This window comes from Hoplias malabaricus, chromosome 4, assembly GCF_029633855.1.
Source record: "Hoplias malabaricus isolate fHopMal1 chromosome 4, fHopMal1.hap1, whole genome shotgun sequence".
NCBI classification, from domain to species: domain Eukaryota; kingdom Metazoa; phylum Chordata; class Actinopteri; order Characiformes; family Erythrinidae; genus Hoplias; species Hoplias malabaricus.
This window is the reverse complement of record NC_089803.1, coordinates 3,926,774-3,945,850: the sequence shown is the minus strand read 5'-3', so window position 1 is coordinate 3,945,850 and position 19,077 is coordinate 3,926,774. Positions and strand designations below refer to the sequence as shown.

General features: G+C 43.8%; 1 protein-coding gene across 2 annotated transcripts; it reads left to right on the top strand.

Annotated features, from left to right (window-relative positions):
• Positions 1-262: 262 nt before the first annotated feature.
• Positions 263-16,241, top strand: msto1 (misato mitochondrial distribution and morphology regulator 1). Of its 2 annotated transcripts, none has more exons than XM_066668176.1 (14): positions 263-455; positions 1,183-1,312; positions 2,316-2,388; positions 2,941-3,016; positions 3,478-3,541; positions 3,631-3,784; positions 4,822-4,936; positions 5,338-5,472; positions 6,686-6,838; positions 6,977-7,108; positions 11,128-11,312; positions 13,643-13,747; positions 14,455-14,564; positions 15,253-16,241. In XM_066668176.1, the coding sequence occupies exons 1-14, from the start codon at positions 372-374 to the stop codon at positions 15,501-15,503; spliced, it is 1,767 nt and encodes a 588-aa protein (XP_066524273.1). In that variant the 5' UTR covers positions 263-371; the 3' UTR covers positions 15,504-16,241. The 2 variants fall into 2 exon arrangements, with proteins under 2 accessions (XP_066524273.1, XP_066524272.1); XM_066668175.1 differs by having other exon boundaries at positions 3,628-3,784.
• Positions 16,242-19,077: the final 2,836 nt, after the last annotated feature.

Below are 19,077 nucleotides of genomic sequence, written 5' to 3'. Positions count from 1 at the left end.
AATCCTGCAACAATAAATTTAACAATACATTTTAACATTGATAAAGTCTAATATGTTTTTTTTAATGCACTTTAAAATACAAATGTGTTAATTTAATAATGTGTCTCTCCACGTGCTTCAGTGTGGCGCGGTGAAACCCAACTATCTGTGCGCGTGCCTCGTCGCTCTCAGCCAATCAGTGTGCGGCTGGTGTACCACTGGCCAATCAAAGCAAATCTGCGTCACAGAGGGAGGCGGGGCTTCCGCTCCAGCGTGAGGTTAGTGTGAGTCTGTGTTTACATCCATCGTGAGCGCAGCACAGAAATAAACCGAATGAGAGCAGAAATATAGTTCGAGTTGTTTTTAATAAATGCGGATCGTTCCTGGGAGAAATGAGCGGTTTGTGTCGCGAGGTGGTCACTCTTCAGCTCGGACACTACTCCAACCATGTGGGCACTCACTGGTGGAACCTGCAGGTCACTGTTTATATATCTCATTGTATCTCACTCTGTCTCACCTTTGTCTAACTAGAATACTTCTTTAAAATAGTATGTCTTTTAAAATGTATTACCACACTCACTGGTGAAACCTTTTAATCTCATTTAATTTTGCTATCTCATTCTGTCTCACTTTAAATCGCAATCTCTCTGAAATACTTAAGATTTTTTATTTTCTAAATACAGTATTACTACTAGACTCACTCTTAAAACCCACAGGTTATAGCTGTTTCAGTTTATTTAGTTCTGTTTGGCTTTAACACAATTTGTCTCTCAGACATAAGCTACCGCTTCTTTACTAGTTTATCTTGTTTTGTCTCAGTCTGACTAAATTGATCTTATTCTGTCTCACTTTTTCTACTGCTTATTCTATCTCATTCTTCCTTTTTATGTCACTGTATCACTTTAAAGCTTGTATTACACTCTCTGCTAGAATCCACAGGGTGTTTGTTATGTATCTCATTTTGTCATATCTGATTCTATCTCAATTTATCTGAATTAATTAAACAGTTATTGCACACACTGCTGCAACCTGCGGGTTGATACTTTTATCTCATTCTTTTTCTCTAAAACGCATATTAAACTGTTTGTTTTTATCATCTCATTCGATATCTTCGCACACTCTCCAGTGGAACATTCCTGTTATTTGTTCTGTTTATCTCATACCTTATTGTGTCTTATTTTATCTTATTCTTTCTCTTCTTAGGATGCCTCTCTGTGTTATGACACAGACCTTTCTACGGGGGAGCTACAGAGCGATGTGTTGTTTAGAGAGGGTCTCACTTTTGGGGGTCATGTGACCTATACTCCTCGCCTCATAGCGCTGGACCTTAAAGGTGACCGGATATTTTCATCCTCTTACAGTAGTGAGCATCTGGCCTTTCTGATGTGTTCAGTATCAGTAATGATACAAGCTACAAGTTAAAGCTAACATTTGTGCGCACTGAAATGACGTCACTGTATGTTTAAACACAAGCTATTATAAACCAACTTCATAGCAGTGATATTCAATAGAGAAAGGAACTCATTATACATTATAAGTTTTTAAAATGTATTTTGTGGTTTGTAATTTGTGTTTTTTTCAGACCTCTGTCCCTAAGTTTGTTGAACAAGAAACTAGAAAGGAAATGAATAGGCTTTTTTGAAGTGGACTGTATCTCCTGTTGGTGGTCAGCGAGAGTAGCCGGTTGCAGTTGGGAGGGGAGGGTAGAAAATGATCGTCAACACAGACAGTAGCCACCTGCAGCCCATGTCAGCTCTGGCAGATCTCACAGCATTTCATGACATGAACTACATCATATTTAAAATAATAAAGTAAATAAACTCACTCTACATTATTACTGTACTCACTGTCATTAAAAGAGATAACTGAGATTTATATTTTAGATCTAAAGGAAACAAAGGTCATATGTTTCACTGAGCTTATAGCTAATGAGAAACAAAGCTCTGTGGTAATCAGGCTGTCTCTCATCTCCCGCAGCTCCTCGGGAGCAATTGCAGTGGCTGGCTCTGAAGCCTGGGGCCACCTCAGTGCAGTGCTGGGTGAACTTGAACAAGCCTATTGTTTTCACTTTAGCAATTGAATTGACATCGGCCCCTATATGTTCTGTAGTGTATTACAATATGTTCGTCTGTTGAATATATGAATATTTTTGAGCTATCTTTAAGTAAAATTTTGTAGCTGCCTCGGTGGTGCATAAAGGTTGATCTGAGGATCATACAAGCAACATACAGCCTTAAAGAGAATGCAAAGCACATGGGGTTTTAAGTTAATGGCTGGATGTTTATGTTGTATGTTTTATGTTTTTAGATTTTAATAATGTTTGTTGTGTACATTAGGAAGTTTACAGACACTGAAGCAGGAAGGCAGTCTGTACACCACAACGGGACAGGACACCAGCACTTTAACATGGTCTGTGGGCACTATATGGATATAATTTTTATATATAATTATTTAAAATACATGTATATGTGTATTTTTTTAAATAATTCTTATAGTTATGAAATATCTATTTTCTTTGTAAAATGAATGTTTGTGGCTCAGTGTCTGTTTTTCTGGCTCTTTCTTTCTCTGTTTTTTTTTTTTTTTTTTCCTTCCTCACATTGCTTTTTATTTCTGAATTATGGCTGTAGGCTGTAGATGCCTGTTACTATTATAGTGATGAATATTATATAAGAACTATTTCCCTTTCTGTTTTAAAGAGCTGTGAAAAAAAGCAAAACGTAGTATCTGTTTCTTCTCTTTAAATGGTGCATTCAAAGGCATTTTTAAGTTTAATTTTTATTTCTTAATTATGTCAAAAGACAGTAGAACATGTCAGCTTATTATTAAATAATCTAAGAGTGAAAATATATGTATTACTCAAGTCCTGGGTGTAGTTTCTGTGTGTATCTGTGTGTATATGTTGCTTTGGGAGGATTTGAATAATTGAATGTGGTGTTGTTTATTGTTTATTTTTTTTAGGCAGGGTCAGATAATGACCCACAAAGAACCTCCTCCAGAGAAGAACTCATTTCTCCAGGATCTGGATAAACTGGATGTAAGATCACAGCAAATACCCTCCAGATTGTTTGATTGTTTGTTTGGTTAATATCAAATAAAATAGGCCGAAAGTCAATAATTTAATACTGAAAATTATATGAAAATTATTTCACTTATTTTTTTTTTTTTAATCTGTGATTGCAAACAGGTTTCATTATTTTTTTTAAATTATGTCAAAAGACAAATTGTAGCTCAATATTAAGGAATCTAACATATATTCATTACTCCATTCCTGGTCGTTGCTGCAGTGTGTATCTGTAGCTGTCGTCCCTGAATGAACCAAATGGTTCATGGGATCCATGTGGAAGGCCACTTTAAAACAGGACTAGTGCAGCGGCTCAGTGACATTCAGGCCACTAGGTGGCAATATAACGACTGTTTTACAAGATAAAGAATAATCAGCAGAAACAGCCGACTGCTTCTTTAAACCTGTGTGTGTGTGTGTGTGTGTGTTTACAGAATGGTGAGCTGATAGCAGAGCCTGATTTTAGCTCGCCTCCAGCGCCGGCCCCTCAGTGTTCAGGTAAAAATTCTGGACTAATACAGTGCTATCTTTACATGGTTGATCTGCTCGTTACGTACATGTGATGTCACAACCCCTGTGTGAAGCAGGTGGGGCAATTGACGTAGAGACAGTAAACAAGACGCTGGAGCGTGTGCAGAGGTCCTATCGGCTGGAGGGAAGTGTGAGGGTGTGGTCAGACTTCCTGAGACTCCACCTGCACCCTCGCACCATCTCTGTCATCCACCAGTACAACCATGACGGGTAAACCCAGCAGTGTGTGTGGCTGTGTGTGTTTTTATTTGCGTAATATATTAGCAGTGTTAGCATGCTAGAATTTAGAAAAATTAAGATGTTTGTGAGTTTTCAGTTACAGATAGATGAGCCGCAGCTGTTTTTAATGCAAGTTAATAGTAACAGATTCCCTCTAGAATCAGCTAAATTGAACTTTGAAAAATGCTTTGAAGTGGGAGAGACTGTAGAAATGGATGGGGCTCAACAACATCATTGTAAAAAGACATTTGCTGCAAGGAAAAGTGAACGTACCTGTCCAGTACAAGCCTGACAGGAAAAGGGCGCAATAGGGAGTGGGAAGACTGGCTCACGAATTGCATTACGTTGAGGTGGCACCGTGCCGCCCAGTACATTTTGTATATAGCAGATTTGAAACCGAGGAGGTGCTGTAGAGCTGGATCTGATCACAATCACCATGTTTTATATACCTGCAGATTTTAACAAAGGTCAAATATTTCAAAAAGGTCAAAAAGTGTCTTAAATAGTAGATTTAATGTCAGTGTACAGGGGTGTTAGCTGTAGCTTGTAGCATGTATCATTATATTCCCAGTACATTTCAGAGCAGGCTAATGCTAGCTAGCACAGATTATTCATAGTAGATGATGCTAAGTGAAAATATCTCAAATTTACCAACTCTGCTAACTGACTATGATTTAGGTTAGCCTTTGCTAACACAATAGGCTAACCCTCTAAAAATATATATAATGCTAGTTAACTGTGCTAACTGACTAGGCTAAGTCAGTTTACTAAAATATGTAATGCGTTAACATTGCTAACACAATAGACTCATTATCTAAATCTATATATTTCTATTTAACTCTGTTCACCGTTTGCTATAATGTATATGCTACTTGTCATTGCTAACTGATTAAGCTAATACTATTAACTGTTTACTAATCATATACATAATGCTAGTTAATTCTAACTGAATATGGCTAACTTTAAATGGCTTTACATTTTTTTTCTGTTGCGAATGAAATGCTAGATTTCTGTTTTTGTTTTCGCAGTGAGTCTGCTCGTCTGGAGGCGTTTGGCCAGGGGGAGGCGCTGTTACAGGGCAGTGTTTTAGACGAGCTGGAGGACAGACTGCACTTCTTTGTGGAGGAGTGTGATTACCTGCAGGTAAACGCAGCACACACCACTTTTTAAGTGAAGAGGTAAAGCACTGTTGAACTGAGGACTTAGTCTCTAATTTACTCTGAAAGAGTTTTAGATGCAGTCTTTTAACCACGGGCGGGTTTATGATGCTACAGCACAGTGTCAGAGCCTGTGCTGGGTCTCCAGCCAATCATGTCCTTCTTAACCCAGTGTATTAGGTGTTCAGATGAGATTTAAAGTTACAGAGAGTGAGGGTGGGTTTAGACGATTTACAGATGGGGTCAGTGTTAGAGATCGGGAACGGAGCGCATTAACACTGCGTTTTTATTTCATGTACATCTGTCTGCATCTGGATTCGTCCGTGTATCTTCTCTCTGTCAGTCCCCCGTGTGTCTGTGTCTTTCTTTATAAATGTGTCTCTGTAGGGTTTCCAGGTGCTGTGTGACTTGTCGGATGGTTTCTCAGGGTTGGGGTCGAAGGTCACTGAGCTGCTGCATGATTCCTATGGTGGGCGGGGCATCCTGACATGGGGCGTGGCTCCGGTGAATCACAGAGACTCGGTGAGGGCTGAAAATCACTGCTTCATTGAAATGTGCCTTTAAATGTGGGAAGGTGTATGGTGTGTTTGAGATTTAATGTGTAGTTAATAACATGTGGGATACTGCGTATACACTGTGTGAGGGTTATGTAGAAATGATTCAGTAAATATTAGTGTTTGACTGGTATCTTAAATATGAATGAATCTTTATGGAACAGAATCCTGTTTGTTGTGGACAATGACAATGTGAAGTAATGAATCAATTCTGTAACAGAACGGCAGCATTATGATGTTGCACTGTAATACGCTGCGTATATATTTTATTGAAATGTATCTTTTATATCTGTGAATCGTGTTGAATCATGGACAGAGAGTGTTGGTTCACCCCTGATAAAGATATCAGTTAGACACCTGACGTGGTGTGATTTATGAGTTTGTTCTTTAAGAAGGAAGTCATTATAATAATAATAAAGTAATCTAAAATGGATGAAAGCTTGGACTGTTTAACATGCATTTGTCTGATTAGTCACGGTTACTCCCAAATTAAAATGGTAGTTTTTTTGGGAGATGAAACAAATAAATGTGTAGAGTGTTGTGCATGAAAAACTGGTCCAAGGAAACCATTTTGTTTTCTTTATTATAACATTTCAGAGATGTTTTTTATGACATTTGAATTAGAATCTCTTAATTTGCTGCGTAAAAGTTTCAGGAAGTGAATTAACATCAAACTCAACGAAGCTCGGACACAAGCTTTACTCGAGAAAACTGCAGCGTGCAGCTCACAGCTCAGACACTAACACGCCTCCATGTTCAGCTCCAGCAGCTTTAGAAGAGAGATATTTGTGGATTAAACAGTGCACGAGGAAAATAAAGAAGTATATATGCGTGTGTGTGAGAGTGGGAGGGTAAGAGATGACATTAAATCCTAATAAAACCACTAATGCCACACTAGACTCTGTAAAACAAGGGCACTTGTGGGAGGAAGCTGTGGCAAAATATGGTAAAATTATAAATGTGTTTATAAACTAAAGTCTCCAGGTTGGTCACGGGCTGTAATATTTATTATTATAAATTTAGTAAAACCACTGAAACCGGACTAATTCTCTTAGATGATGTGGGGAGTGGTGGAGCTCTTTAAGGACTGACGGTGTACCCCGCGAGGTGAAGGTTTCAGGGAGCAGTGAGGGCTGGTGGAGGGCGTAAATGATAACCCCACTGTGTTTGTGTGGTTTCAGAGCCCCATTAAGGACTTGTATCACATGATGAACTCCGCCCTGGGGATGGTCCACATGGCCAATCACAGCTCCTTCTTCTGCCCCTTGACCCTGAGGGGTGGGTTTGGCAGACATCCGGCTCCGCCCACTTCCTTTCCTCTCATTAACTACGATGTGAGTGCTTAAAAAAACTCTGTTTTACACACTTCAAAATAAATAAACTTACTCTGGAACTGATCATTTCTCTCTCTCTCTCTCTCTCTCTCTCTCTCTCTCTCTCTCTCTCTCTCTGTCTCTCTCTCTCGCTCTCAGTCCTCTCTGTGGTATCACAGTAGTTCTATATTAGCCTTAGCCCTGGATGCTATGACCGTGTCCTACAGATTGAGACACAGTAGTGCCCCCATGTGGCAGCTGGCAGACGCTCTCACGATGTCAGGGAGGAAGGTGAGGACTTATGTGACTTTTTTTTTTAAAAAGCTGTAAAAATTTTAAACCTCTTTTTAAGCTACATTTCATTTAACTCAACCTTCATTTAGTAAAGTGTTGTGTTGTTAATGTCACCCTTTTTCTTCAGCAATTCTTCTTCACATAAACAGCTGTTACACTGACACCTAGTAGCCTCAAGAAAACCTTTATATGGATGACCAACTCTGTGGTTTACTTAGAGACTACACAGCAGTTTGATTTGTAATTTTTGAGAGACACTTTTATGGAAAACAATAGTAATAATAAACAATAAAATAGTAATTAAGAAAAACAATATGGAACAGCACGTGGTTTCTCTGTCACAGCTCCAGGGTCCTGGAGGTTGTGGGTTCGAGTCCCGCTCCAGGTGACTGTCTGTGAGGAGTGTGGTGTGTTCTCCCTGTGTCTGCGTGGGTTTCCTCCGGGTGACTGTCTGTGAGGAGTGTGGTGTGTTCTTCCTGTGTCGGCGTGGGTTTCCTCCGAGTGACTGTCTGTGAGGAGTGTGGTGTGTTCTCTCTGTGTCTGCGTGGGTTTCTTCTGGGTGACTGTCTGTGAGGAGTGTGGTGTGTTCTCCCTGTGTCTGCGTGGGTTTCCTCTGGGTGACTGTCTGTGAGGAGTGTGGTGTGTTCTCCCTGTGTCTGCGTGGGTTTCTTCTGGGTGACTGTCTGTGAGGAGTGTGGTGTGTTCTCCCTGTGTCTGTGTGGGTTTCTTCTGGGTGACTGTCTGTGAGGAGTGTGGTGTGTTCTCCCTGTGACTGTGTGGGTGTCCTTCGGGTGACTGTCTGTGAGGAGTGTGGTGTGTTCTCCCTGTGTCTGCGTGGGTTTCCTCCGGGTGACTGTCTGTGAGGAGTGTGGTGTGTTCTCCCTGTGTCTGTGTGGGTGTCCTTCGGGTGACTGTCTGTGAAGAGTGTGGTGTGTTCTCCCTGTGTCTGCGTGAGTTTCCTCCGAGTGACTGTCTGTGAGGTGTGTGGTGTGTTCTCTCTGTGTCTGCGTGGGTTTCTTCTGGGTGAATGTCTGTGAGGAGTGTGGTGTGTTCTCCCTGTGTCTGCGTGGGTTTCTTCTGGGTGAATGTCTGTGAGGAGTGTGGTGTGATCTCCCTGTGTCTGCGTGGGTTTCCTCTGGGTGACTGTCTGTGAGGAGTGTGGTGTGTTCTCCCTGTGTCTGCGTGGGTTTCTTCTGGGTGACTGTCTGTGAGGAGTGTGGTGTGTTCTCCCTGTGTCTGTGTGGGTTTCTTCTGGGTGACTGTCTGTGAGGAGTGTGGTGTGTTCTCCCTGTGTCTGTGTGGGTGTCCTTCGGGTGACTTTCTGTGAGGAGTGTGGTGTGTTCTCCCTGTGTCTGCGTGGGTTTCTTCTGGGTGACTGTCTGTGAGGAGTGTGGTGTGTTCTCCCTGTGTCTGCGTGGGTTTCTTCTGAGTGACTGTCTGTGAGGAGTGTGGTGTGTTCTCCCTGTGTCTGTGTGGGTGTACTTCGGGTGACTGTCTGTGAGGAGTGTGGTGTGTTCTCCCTGTGTCTGCGTGAGTTTCCTCCGAGTGACTGTCTGTGAGGAGTGTGGTGTGTTCTCCCTGTGTCTGCGTGGGTTTCTTCTGGGTGACTGTCTGTGAGGAGTGTGGTGTGTTCTCCCTGTGTCTGCGTGGGTTTCTTCTGGGTGACTGTCTGTGAGGAGTGTGTTGTGTTCTCCCTGTGTCTGCGTGGGTTTCCTCTGGGTGACTGTCTGTGAGGAGTGTGGTGTGTTCTCCCTGTGTCTGCGTGGGTGTCCTTCGGGTGACTGTCTGTGAGGAGTGTGGTGTGTTCTCCCTGTGTCTGCGTGGGTTTCTTCTGGGTGACTGTCTGTGAGGAGTGTGGTGTGTTCTCCCTGTGTCTGCGTGGGTGTCCTTCGGGTGACTGTCTGTGAGGAGTGTGGTGTGTTCACCCTGTGTCTGCGTGAGTTTCCTCCGGGTGACGGTCTGTGAGGAGTGTGGTGTGTTCTCCCTGTGTCTGCGTGAGTTTCCTCCGAGTGACTGTCTGTGAGGAGTGTGGTGTGTTCTCTCTGTGTCTGCGTGGGTTTCTTCTGGGTGACTGTCTGTGAGGAGTGTGGTGTGTTCTCCCTGTGTCTGTGTGGGTGTCCTTCGGGTGACTGTCTGTGAGGAGTGTGGTGTGTTCTCCCTGTGTCTGCGTGAGTTTCCTCCGAGTTACTGTCTGTGAGGAGTGTGGTGTGTTCTCCCTTTGTCTGCGTGGGTTTCTTCTGGGTGACTGTCTGTGAGGAGTGTGGTGTGTTCTCCCTGTGTCTGCGTGGGTGTCCTTCGGTTGACTGTCTGTGAGGAGTGTGGTGTGTTCCCCCTGTGTCTGTGTGAGTTTCCTCCGAGTGACTGTCTGTGAGGAGTGTGGTGTGTTCTCCCTGTGTCTGCATGGGTTTCTTCTGGGTGACTGTCTGTGAGGAGTGTGGTGTGTTCTCCCTGTGTCTGCATGGGTTTCTTCTGGGTGACTGTCTGTGAGGAGTGTGGTGTGTTCTCCCTGTGTCTGCGTGGGTGTCCTTCGGGTGACTGTCTGTGAGGAGTGTGGTGTGTTCTCCCTGTGTCTGTGTGAGTTTCCTCCGGGTGACGGTCTGTGAGGAGTGTGGTGTGTTCTCCCTGTGTCTGCGTTGGTTTCCTTCGGGTGACTGTCTGTGAGGAGTGTGGTGTGTTCTCCCTGTGTCTGCGTGGGTGTCCTTCGGGTGACTGTCTGTGAGGAGTGTGGTGTGTTCTCCCTGTGTCTGCGTGGGTGTCCTTCGGGTGACTGTCTGTGAGGAGTGTGGTGTGTTCTCCCTGTGTCTGTGTGAGTTTCCTCCGAGTGACTGTCTGTGAGGAGTGTGGTGTGTTCTCCCTGTGTCTGCATGGGTTTCTTCTGGGTGACTGTCTGTGAGGAGTGTGGTGTGTTCTCCCTGTGTCTGCATGGGTTTCTTCTGGGTGACTGTCTGTGAGGAGTATGGTGTGTTCTCCCTGTGTCTGCGTGGGTGTCCTTCGGGTGACTGTCTGTGAGGAGTGTGGTGTGTTCTCCTTGTGTCTGTGTGAGTTTCCTCTGGGTGATGGTCTGTGAGGAGTGTGGTGTGTTCTCCCTGTGTCTGCGTGAGTTTCCTCCGGGTGACTTTCTGTGAGGAGTGTGGTGTGTTCTCCTTGTGTCTGCGTGAGTGTCCTTCGGGTGACTGTCTGTGAGGAGTGTGGTGTGGTCTCCCTGTGTCTGCGTGGGTTTCCTCCGGGTGACTGTCTGTGAGGAATGTGGTGTGTTCTCCCTGTGTCTGCGTGGGTTTACTCCGGGTGACTGTCTGTGAGGAGTGTGGTGTGTTCTCCCTGTGTCTGCGTGAGTTTCCTCCGGGTGACTGTCTGTGAGGAGTGTGGTGTGTTCTCTCTGTGTCTGCGTGGGTTTCTTCTGGGTGACTGTCTGTGAGGAGTGTGGTGTGTTCTCTCTGTGTCTGCGTGGGTTTCCTCCGGGTGACTGTCTGTGAGGAGTGTGGTGTGTTCTCCCTGTGTCTGCGTGGGTTTCCTCCGGGTGACTGTCTGTGAGGAGTGTGGTGTGTTCTACCTGTGTCTGTGTGGGTTTCCTCTGGGTGACTGTCTGTGAGGAGTGTGGTGTGTTCTCCCTGTGTCTGCGTGGGTTTCTTCTGGGTGACTGTCTGTGAGGAGTGTGGTGTGTTCTCTCTGTGTCTGCGTGGGTTTCCTCCGGGTGACTGTCTGTGAGTTTGTGAGTGTGTGTCGCCCTGTAAAGGACTGGCGCCCCCTCCAGGGTATGTTCCCACATTAGGCTCCGGACCCACCACCGCCCTGAACTGGATAAGGGTTACAGATAATGAATGAATGGATGATATATTGTGCAACCATAATTAAAATATAATGTATAAAAATGTTCATAAATTATTTTGACTGTGCTTTGTTGGTAACATTTTTAATTTTTTTTTTTTTCTGGATCATTTGAGATTATGTTCATGATTATAGTTTTATTTATATCCTCATAAACTGTAGTGTTTTTTTTTTTTTTTTGTAAATTTTAGGTCGTGTGTGCGTACGGGTCTGTTCCCTTTCCCATGATGCAAGGCAGCTGTCTCCCTGATGCCCTGCATGCCTGTAATGATGTGTTGCCGTGGAAACCCCTATCAGCTTGTCCCGAGCAAACTGATGCCCTCTGCTTCGGCCAGTCTGTGACTCTGAAGGGACTGGAGGGACAGGAACTAGTGAGGTCAGAGACACTCACCCCAGAGACACGCGAGATCTGATCACACACGTCTCTGTGTCAGACCTCAGACAGTGCTAGAAGAACCGAATACACAAGAATAAAAGTTATAAATAGACGTTACAGAGTTGTTACAGGAGCGACGAGAGAGAGAGAGAGAGAGAGAGAGAGAACACAGAGGGAGAGAGAGAGAGAGAGAACACAGAGAGAGAGAGAGAGAGAAAGATAGAGAGAGAAGAGAGAGAGAGAGAGAACAAAGAGAGCGAGAGAGAGAACAAAGAGAGAGAGAGAGAGAGAAAGATAGAGAGAGAACACAGAGAGAGAAAGATAGAGAGAGAGAGAGAGAAAGATAGAGAGAGAACACAGAGAGAGAGAGAGAGAGAAAGATAGAGAGAGAACAGAGAGAGAGAGAGAGAACAGAGAGAGAGAGAGAGAGAGAGAACACAGAGAAAGAGAGAGAGAGGCTGCGTCTGAAATCACATACTTCCACACTGAACAGTACACGAGAATGACTAGGGTGTCTGAATATATAGTATCCCATGATTCCACTGTCGCTTTGGAGCTGAGGAAGAAAAATGGTGGAAATAGGGGAGCTGGCTTTTTACAGATGTATGACAGAGCAATAAAAATGAAAAGATATTATGAATATGGACAGCATTAAGTAACTTCATTAGTAACTGCAGAAAATAACAAACCCTTTTTATTTGTTGATTAAAGTGCTATTAATGTAACTTGTGTATTTTTAAAGCTGTTCTAAGTGAAGGCTAGTGATAATTACATTTCTCCTGAGGTAAAGAATCAATAAATTTCTCATAGAGCGTCTTCTCCATCTGCTGCACGACGGTGTCTCACTGTGGCGTTAGAATCCATGGAGAAAAGATAGAGTGGGTGAATAGGGCATTTAGCGACTAGTGGGACTTTTATCATTGGTGGTGTGACGTCATCATTCAAAGGACGTTGGTAAGATGGCGGATGTAGTGCGTCTGAGGTTGCGTGGATACTGCACACTTGCGTACGGTGTGCACTAGATCCAATTCAGAATGTAGTGACTTTGAACACATCCAGAGTTTGAGTCAGATATGAAACTGAATTAAATCTGAATCTGGAATCAGATTTAGGGGAAGTATGATTTCATGTGGATCTTTATGTTCAGACAGCAGCACAACAATCCTGATCATATCAGATTAGAGCCTCCAGTGTGAACACTCGTGTACACATCTGGTTTAATCCTGTTTCTGTAATGTTTTCACACCTGTAGATCGTTTGCTCTGGTCTGATTCAGTGAGAAGTTCAGTGAGTGTTTTGTCTTGTTTTGGTTTATTTTCACACTGAGAAAAATCCTCTGATTGGTCAGAGCTGACAGGAGGGAGAGTGTTCTCTCCTCTGATTGGTCAGAGCTGACAGGAGGGAGGGTGTTCTCTCCTCTGATTGGTCAGAGCTGACAGGAGGGAGGGTGTTCTCTCCTCTGATTGGTCAGAGCTGACAGGAGGGAGGGTGTTCTCTCCTCTGATTGGTCAGAGCTGACAGGAGGGAGAGTGTTCTCTCCTCTGATTGGTCAGAGCTGACAGGAGGGAGAGTGTTCTCTCCTCTGATTGGTCAGAGCTGACAGGAGGGAGAGTGTTCTCTCCTCTGATTGGTCAGAGCTGACAGGAGGGAGACTGTTCTCTCCTCTGATTGGTCAGAGCTGACAGGAGGGAGACTGTTCTCTCCTCTGATTGGTCAGAGCTGACAGGAGGGAGACTGTTCTCTCCTCTGATTGGTCAGAGCTGACAGGAGGGAGACTGTTCTCTCCTCTGATTGGTCAGAGCTGACAGGAGGGAGACTGTTCTCTCCTCTGATTGGTCAGAGCTGACAGGAGGGAGAGTGTTCTCTCCTCTGATTGATCAGAGCTGACAGGAGGGAGGGTGTTCTCTCCTCTGATTGGTCGGAGCGAGAGAGTAAACACAGGAGGAAGGTGCTGTGCTCTGAACGACTGCAGGTTTCAGATCTGTTTCTCTGGGTAAGTCCTAAACTCTCCCCAGTTCTACTTCCCTTCTCCACTGCGTCCGATACACACAGCGCCCCCTGGCCATGGGAGCGTTCAGCTCAGACCTGCTGAGTTCACCTGATATTCAGGGTCGGATCACGTTCACACCAGAAACAAGCTGCACCACAGTCTCAGTCTCAGTCTCAGTACAGATGTTTTGATCCGCGTCAGAGAACAGTTACTGCATTCACATCTGCCCAAATAAACCACATCAAGGGTGAAAAAGGACCAGAGACCTCTCTGTGTGTATATGTATGTGTGTGTGTGTGTTTTATTGATTCTCTCTCTCTCTCTCTCTCCCCGTCTGCAGTCGTCTGGTTCCAGGCGCTGAGCCGCAGAGTTCTCTGCACTGTGCTCAGTCAGGGGAGGACGTCCTGGACACCTTCATCAGATCACACTTCCCCTCCACTCCACTGTGAGTCCAACACACTCCTCACCCTCCCATCAGCAGCACAGCCTCTACTCTCTGTACACATCTGTGTGTGTGTGTGTGTGTGTGTGTACAGCTGGATGTGTATATTAATGAATGCAAATTTACCCAAAGTGGAGAGAGTAGGGAACTGGGCTGTGTTCCTAATCACTATCTGTTCACTACAAAGGGAACAAAATCTGGATGAAGGGCTGGATGAAGTGATAAATTGGAGGAAGGATAGAGGGGTGTATTCTCTTTATTTGTATAAATTAATTGTTGATGTACTCTTTCTTTGCTAACATTGCATTCAGTCTGTCAGTCTGTCATAAAAACACACAGAGGACATGAGAACTGTGCTCACATTTTTCTCCTTTACTTTAAAGGTGCAGTCAGTCATTTTTTAACCAAAACAGAGTAAAAGACGATGTTTATGAAAGTGATAAAGTGCAAGTCACACAAGAAGAGTTACATTTGTCTGTCATTTCTCGGTGAACCGGTTTAAGCCCCTGGGTGTGGTTTTGTAGGAAACGGATTTAGTTACAGACTCTCAGATGTGTCCAGGCCACTAGGGGCCAGTGTAACTCCTGACTCACAATTAGAAGGGGATTCTGTGAAAAACACTGATTGCACCTTAAAATTGTTAACTTTAAAAGAAAGCTGAAGTGTGTGTGTGTGTGTGTGTGTGTGTGTGTGTGTGTCTCTGTTTACAGGGCAGTACAGCTGGTGTCATCCCCCAGTAAACTGACCCCTCCGTTCCCTCAAATATTTAGCCCAGTCCTGAGCCCTCAGGGTTTAATACAGAACCAAACCCCAACTACAGGTAAATACCACACACACACTCACTCCTAGTACTGATACACTACACTGCACTGTATAATACACATCATTCACAATCTGTAGAACCGCTCCCTTCTGAATGTGTCTGAGACCGTGACTGGGGCTGTTCAGAGGTAGGGGCTGGTACACAGTTCTATACAGTGACCAGCTCTACTCCACCAATCACTGATCAGGAGATGTGTCCAAACTTTTGACTGGTAGTGTCTGTGCAGAAATAAATCATTTAAAATATAAATAAATTAATGAACATTTTGTGATGATAAAGGGCTTAAATAAGGAACAATAAAAGTTGATGTAAGAGGAATTTAGAAATAAACACAAGACTGACACACTGCCTTACTTCATGACAAATGTGCTTTTATTCTTTATAATAATACGTTTTCCATATAAATCTACTCCCCACTGTACACCTCTGAATACACTGTACATTACGCTTTTAATTACGCTATACACTGCACTATAGGATGTCATGTTGAGTGCAGTCCTCTTCTTTAGCCACTAGGGGGTGGTGCTGTGTTTTCTCTGTGATTTATTAAATCACCGTGTAAAGGTTTGAAAAGAGATCAGTAAAAACACATCACCGTGATGTTTAAAAATGTCTAAAGTTCTCCCCTTTCCTTCCCTCTCTCCCCTCTCTCTCTTTCCTTCTCTCCCTCTCTCCCTGTCCCCAGCGGGTGTTCTGTCTGTTCCGGTGATGACCAGTGTGCAGTGCAGCGTGGGAGTCGGGCAGTTTCTCTCGGAGCTGCGCAGGAGCTGTGTTTCCCTGAACCTTCGACGCCTGGCCCCCAGTTTCCTCTCTCAGGGGCCCGAGTCCCCCGACCTGGCCGAGAGCCTGGAGGACCTCCGGACCCTCGCCCAGCGTTACCGTGACGACAGAGGAGGGCATCTGCACACCTCATCTGAGGAAGACGAGGACGACTAAATCAGCATCGTCATCATCATCATCATCAGTTCATCGGAGTACAGTACTGAGGCAGAGAGAGAGAGAGAGAGAGAGAGAGGGAGGGAGGGATGGAGGAATAATAGATGTGTTGGATATTACCATGGCAACACAGGAGGGTGTCTGCATTTCTCATTTGATGAATATGAGGATGATTTCATCTAGTCTTCATCTTCATTGTTTTTTTTTTTACACACACACAGAGAGAGAGAGAGAGAGAGAGAGAGAGATAGAGAGAGAGATTATTGAATGGATGAATGCTTGGTCATATGAGCTGAGGTACGGATGAAAGGATGGAGCGAGGGAGGTGTGGATGGCTGGATAACATGGTTGGATAAATGGATGGTAGACAATAATAACCTGAATGGAGGGAAGGAGGGATGAGAGGAAATTTGACCCCCACTGTACATTACAGAAATCTAGAGGCTAATGAAGAGAGAACTGGGCTGTGTTCCTTATCACTGCATGTTCACTATGAAGTGTGCCAACTCAGTCTGTTTTCCTACTAATCCAGTGCACTTTTGTCAGATCGGATTTGGACGAGGCCAAAGAGGGGTGGAGTCCAGATGAATCGTGTTTAATGGACTCAGACTAAACACAGAAAGAGAATTACTGTATTTTGTTTGTCTCTGTGAAAGTGTGTGTGTGAGTGTGTGTGTGAGAGAGAGCGAAGGTAAATAACAAATAACCATTTATTATTATTAGTTTTTAATTAAACACGTTTGCTGCTTCAAATGGAGTCTGAATTTCTGAAATGTTTACCCTCAGGAAGCAGGGGACATGTCCCCACCCTTTTCTGAAAGTGTCCTCTAGGCTCTGAGAGTAGGGCCTATTGATGCTTTTTCCACTAAAATGTCCTGGTCTCTACTGCACTCTGCTGGACTTTACTGGTCTCTACAGGACTTTACTCGACTCTACGTGTCTCTACTGTAATTTACTGGACTCTACTGGTCTCTGCTGGTCTCTACTGGACTCTGCTGGACTTTACTGGTCTCTGCTGGACTTTACTGGTCTCTACAATACTTGACTCTACGTGACTCTACTGTAATTTAGTGGTCTCTACTGGACTTTAGTGGTCTCTACTGGACTTTACTGGTCTTTACTATAATTTACTGGTCTCTACTGGACTCTACTTGACTCTGTGTCTCTACTATAATTTACTGGTCTCTACTGGTCTCTATAGGACTTTAGTGGTCTCTACTGGATGGGCTTTGGAAACCACAACAACGGCGGTGGTAACGTTAAGCGGTGTTTACTCATGGTGTATCGGCGTGTTGTTGTTGTTTGGGACTGAACACAGCTCCGTCATCAGTTCAGACAGATCAGTAGAGTTTGTTCCTTCCTTGTTGCAGCGTCCCGCTCTCGCTGGATTCTTTGTTGTAGTGTAATTAAAAAAAAACAAAAAAAAGGCAAATTAATTTATAGAGCACCTTTCATACACAGGGGCAGTTAAAACTGTTTTACAGAGTAAAAAACAGTTAATAAAAAACAAATATATATAAATATAAAAGGCATTTAAAACAAATAAAATAGTGTCTAAAAAAGTGTCTAAAGTCGGGGCTCTTCTAATATTCTCAGTCGGCTGGTTCTGTTTCAGAGTGGCGCCGGAGCTAAACGCTGCTTCTCCATGTTTAGTTTTGACCTGAGTCAGGACTAACTGACTAGTTCCTAAAGATCTGAGAGCTCTGCTCGGCTCATATCTCTGTAGCAGATCTGATAAATAAACTGGTCCTTCCCCATTAAGACATTTATAGACCAGTAATAACACCTTAAAGTCTACTCTGTAACACACTGGTATCCAGTGTAAGGATTTGAGGATGAAGGGGGGGTGATGTGATCTCTTCTTTTGCTCCGAGTGAGAACTCTGGCAGCTGTGTTTTGAATCAAGTGAAGATGTTTAATGGTCTTTTGTGGAAGTCCAGTGAGAAATTTTAAGTAAAAAAATTAGGTTATTATTCAATAAGAAAAAAACAACTAAGAAATAAAATTTTATACTGATGAAGAACTCTGGTGCTGAAGACGGATCCAAATTAAAGCAGGGAAACCTGAAGACATGGTTTTCTGTTCCTTTGAGGCACAGAGGAGAGTCCTGGCTTTGGGAGCTACCAGCGGAGCCCAGAGGAAGGAAGAGTGTAAGTGGCCGACTGGAGACGAAAGTGAGTGTGAGGTATGAGTGATGGAGGGTTGAAAGGAGAGTAGATGCCTGACGTTTGCTGGATCTATAGGAACAGGTGACCAAATGTTTGAGTATGGGAGATATTTGTTCCTACGCTCAGAAAAAAAAAGAAACAGTAGAGGTACATTACTGTCACTAAAGCTACAAACAGTGTAGTGTCTTTGAAGGTGCAACAGTGTTAAAGTCCAGTTGTGTTCCCTAAAGGTACATTACATTCTCTTCTCCAGAAGGAGACGTGTACATTTGTAAGTTATTATTATAGAACAACAACAACAAAAAAAATAAAGTCCTGGAGATGAAACATATGAAGTAATCACAATATAAAAATCTACAGTTAATATAGAGTAAGGTGCAGTAATGTTCCCTAACAATACAGATATGTACCGTTGAGGGTACCACCAGAGTGACACATATTCTCACAGTGTATGATCAATCAACATTAAACTCTTTAGCACTTTTTACAACTGATTAAATGCAGAGCACTTTTACGTACGTCCAGTAGCAGTAGAAAAACACATCTGTAACATGTCTAACAGAAGCCCTCGGGGGAGCAGTCGAAGGAGACAGTGGCCAGAAAACTCCCTCTGAAGTAAGAAACCAGGACTCTCAGGGAAGGCCTTCTGTTCAAAACCATTTTAGATGTTGATCCAGAGTCACAGTTTCTTTGATATAAACACAAATCATGGTGAGGGTAAAACCAGTTGTGTGTTAATGTTTATTGGGGTAAAAATGATGGAGGGCTTAGTAACAGGAGTCATAATGAACGTCAGTGTTGGGGGTGAAGAGGCAGAAAGCAGTTGACGGAGGCTGAAGAACAGGTCTGTGATGAATAGCAGTAACCGGTCATTCTTCTCTCGCTGTCAGACAGGACGGACGAGTTCTGTACGAGTTTTACCCCAGCGATGACAGCAGGAATCCAGTCAGAATGTGATGAATATGAGAAACAGTTAAAGTTACTGAGTGGGAAAGGGACACAGTTTGGAGAGCTTAAGTTAGACAGCAGTCATAGCTACATGATTTTGTATCTGTCAAATGATAGTGTGGGGTCTAAGACGACGGCAGGATTTTGAGCTTGGGCGGATGAGGATGTAATAACATCATGGATATGTATAGCGTGATGTTTGACTTAGCATGTTTGCTAATAGGTGTGTTTTTCTCTTCTTTGTAACGTTTATATGTTAGCGTTACAGAAAATGTTAATACATGCTATTATGTTCTACAAGGTTTGTAGCAATGTACACATTTCACATTTGAGAGGCACAAAAATGTGACAGTCATGTTGCCCCAAGTGGACCAACATATACATTGCACACTCGGGGTGTGATACCAGGTTTCATATGAAACTGATTACAAATCATTCTGCAAAACTTACATGTGCTC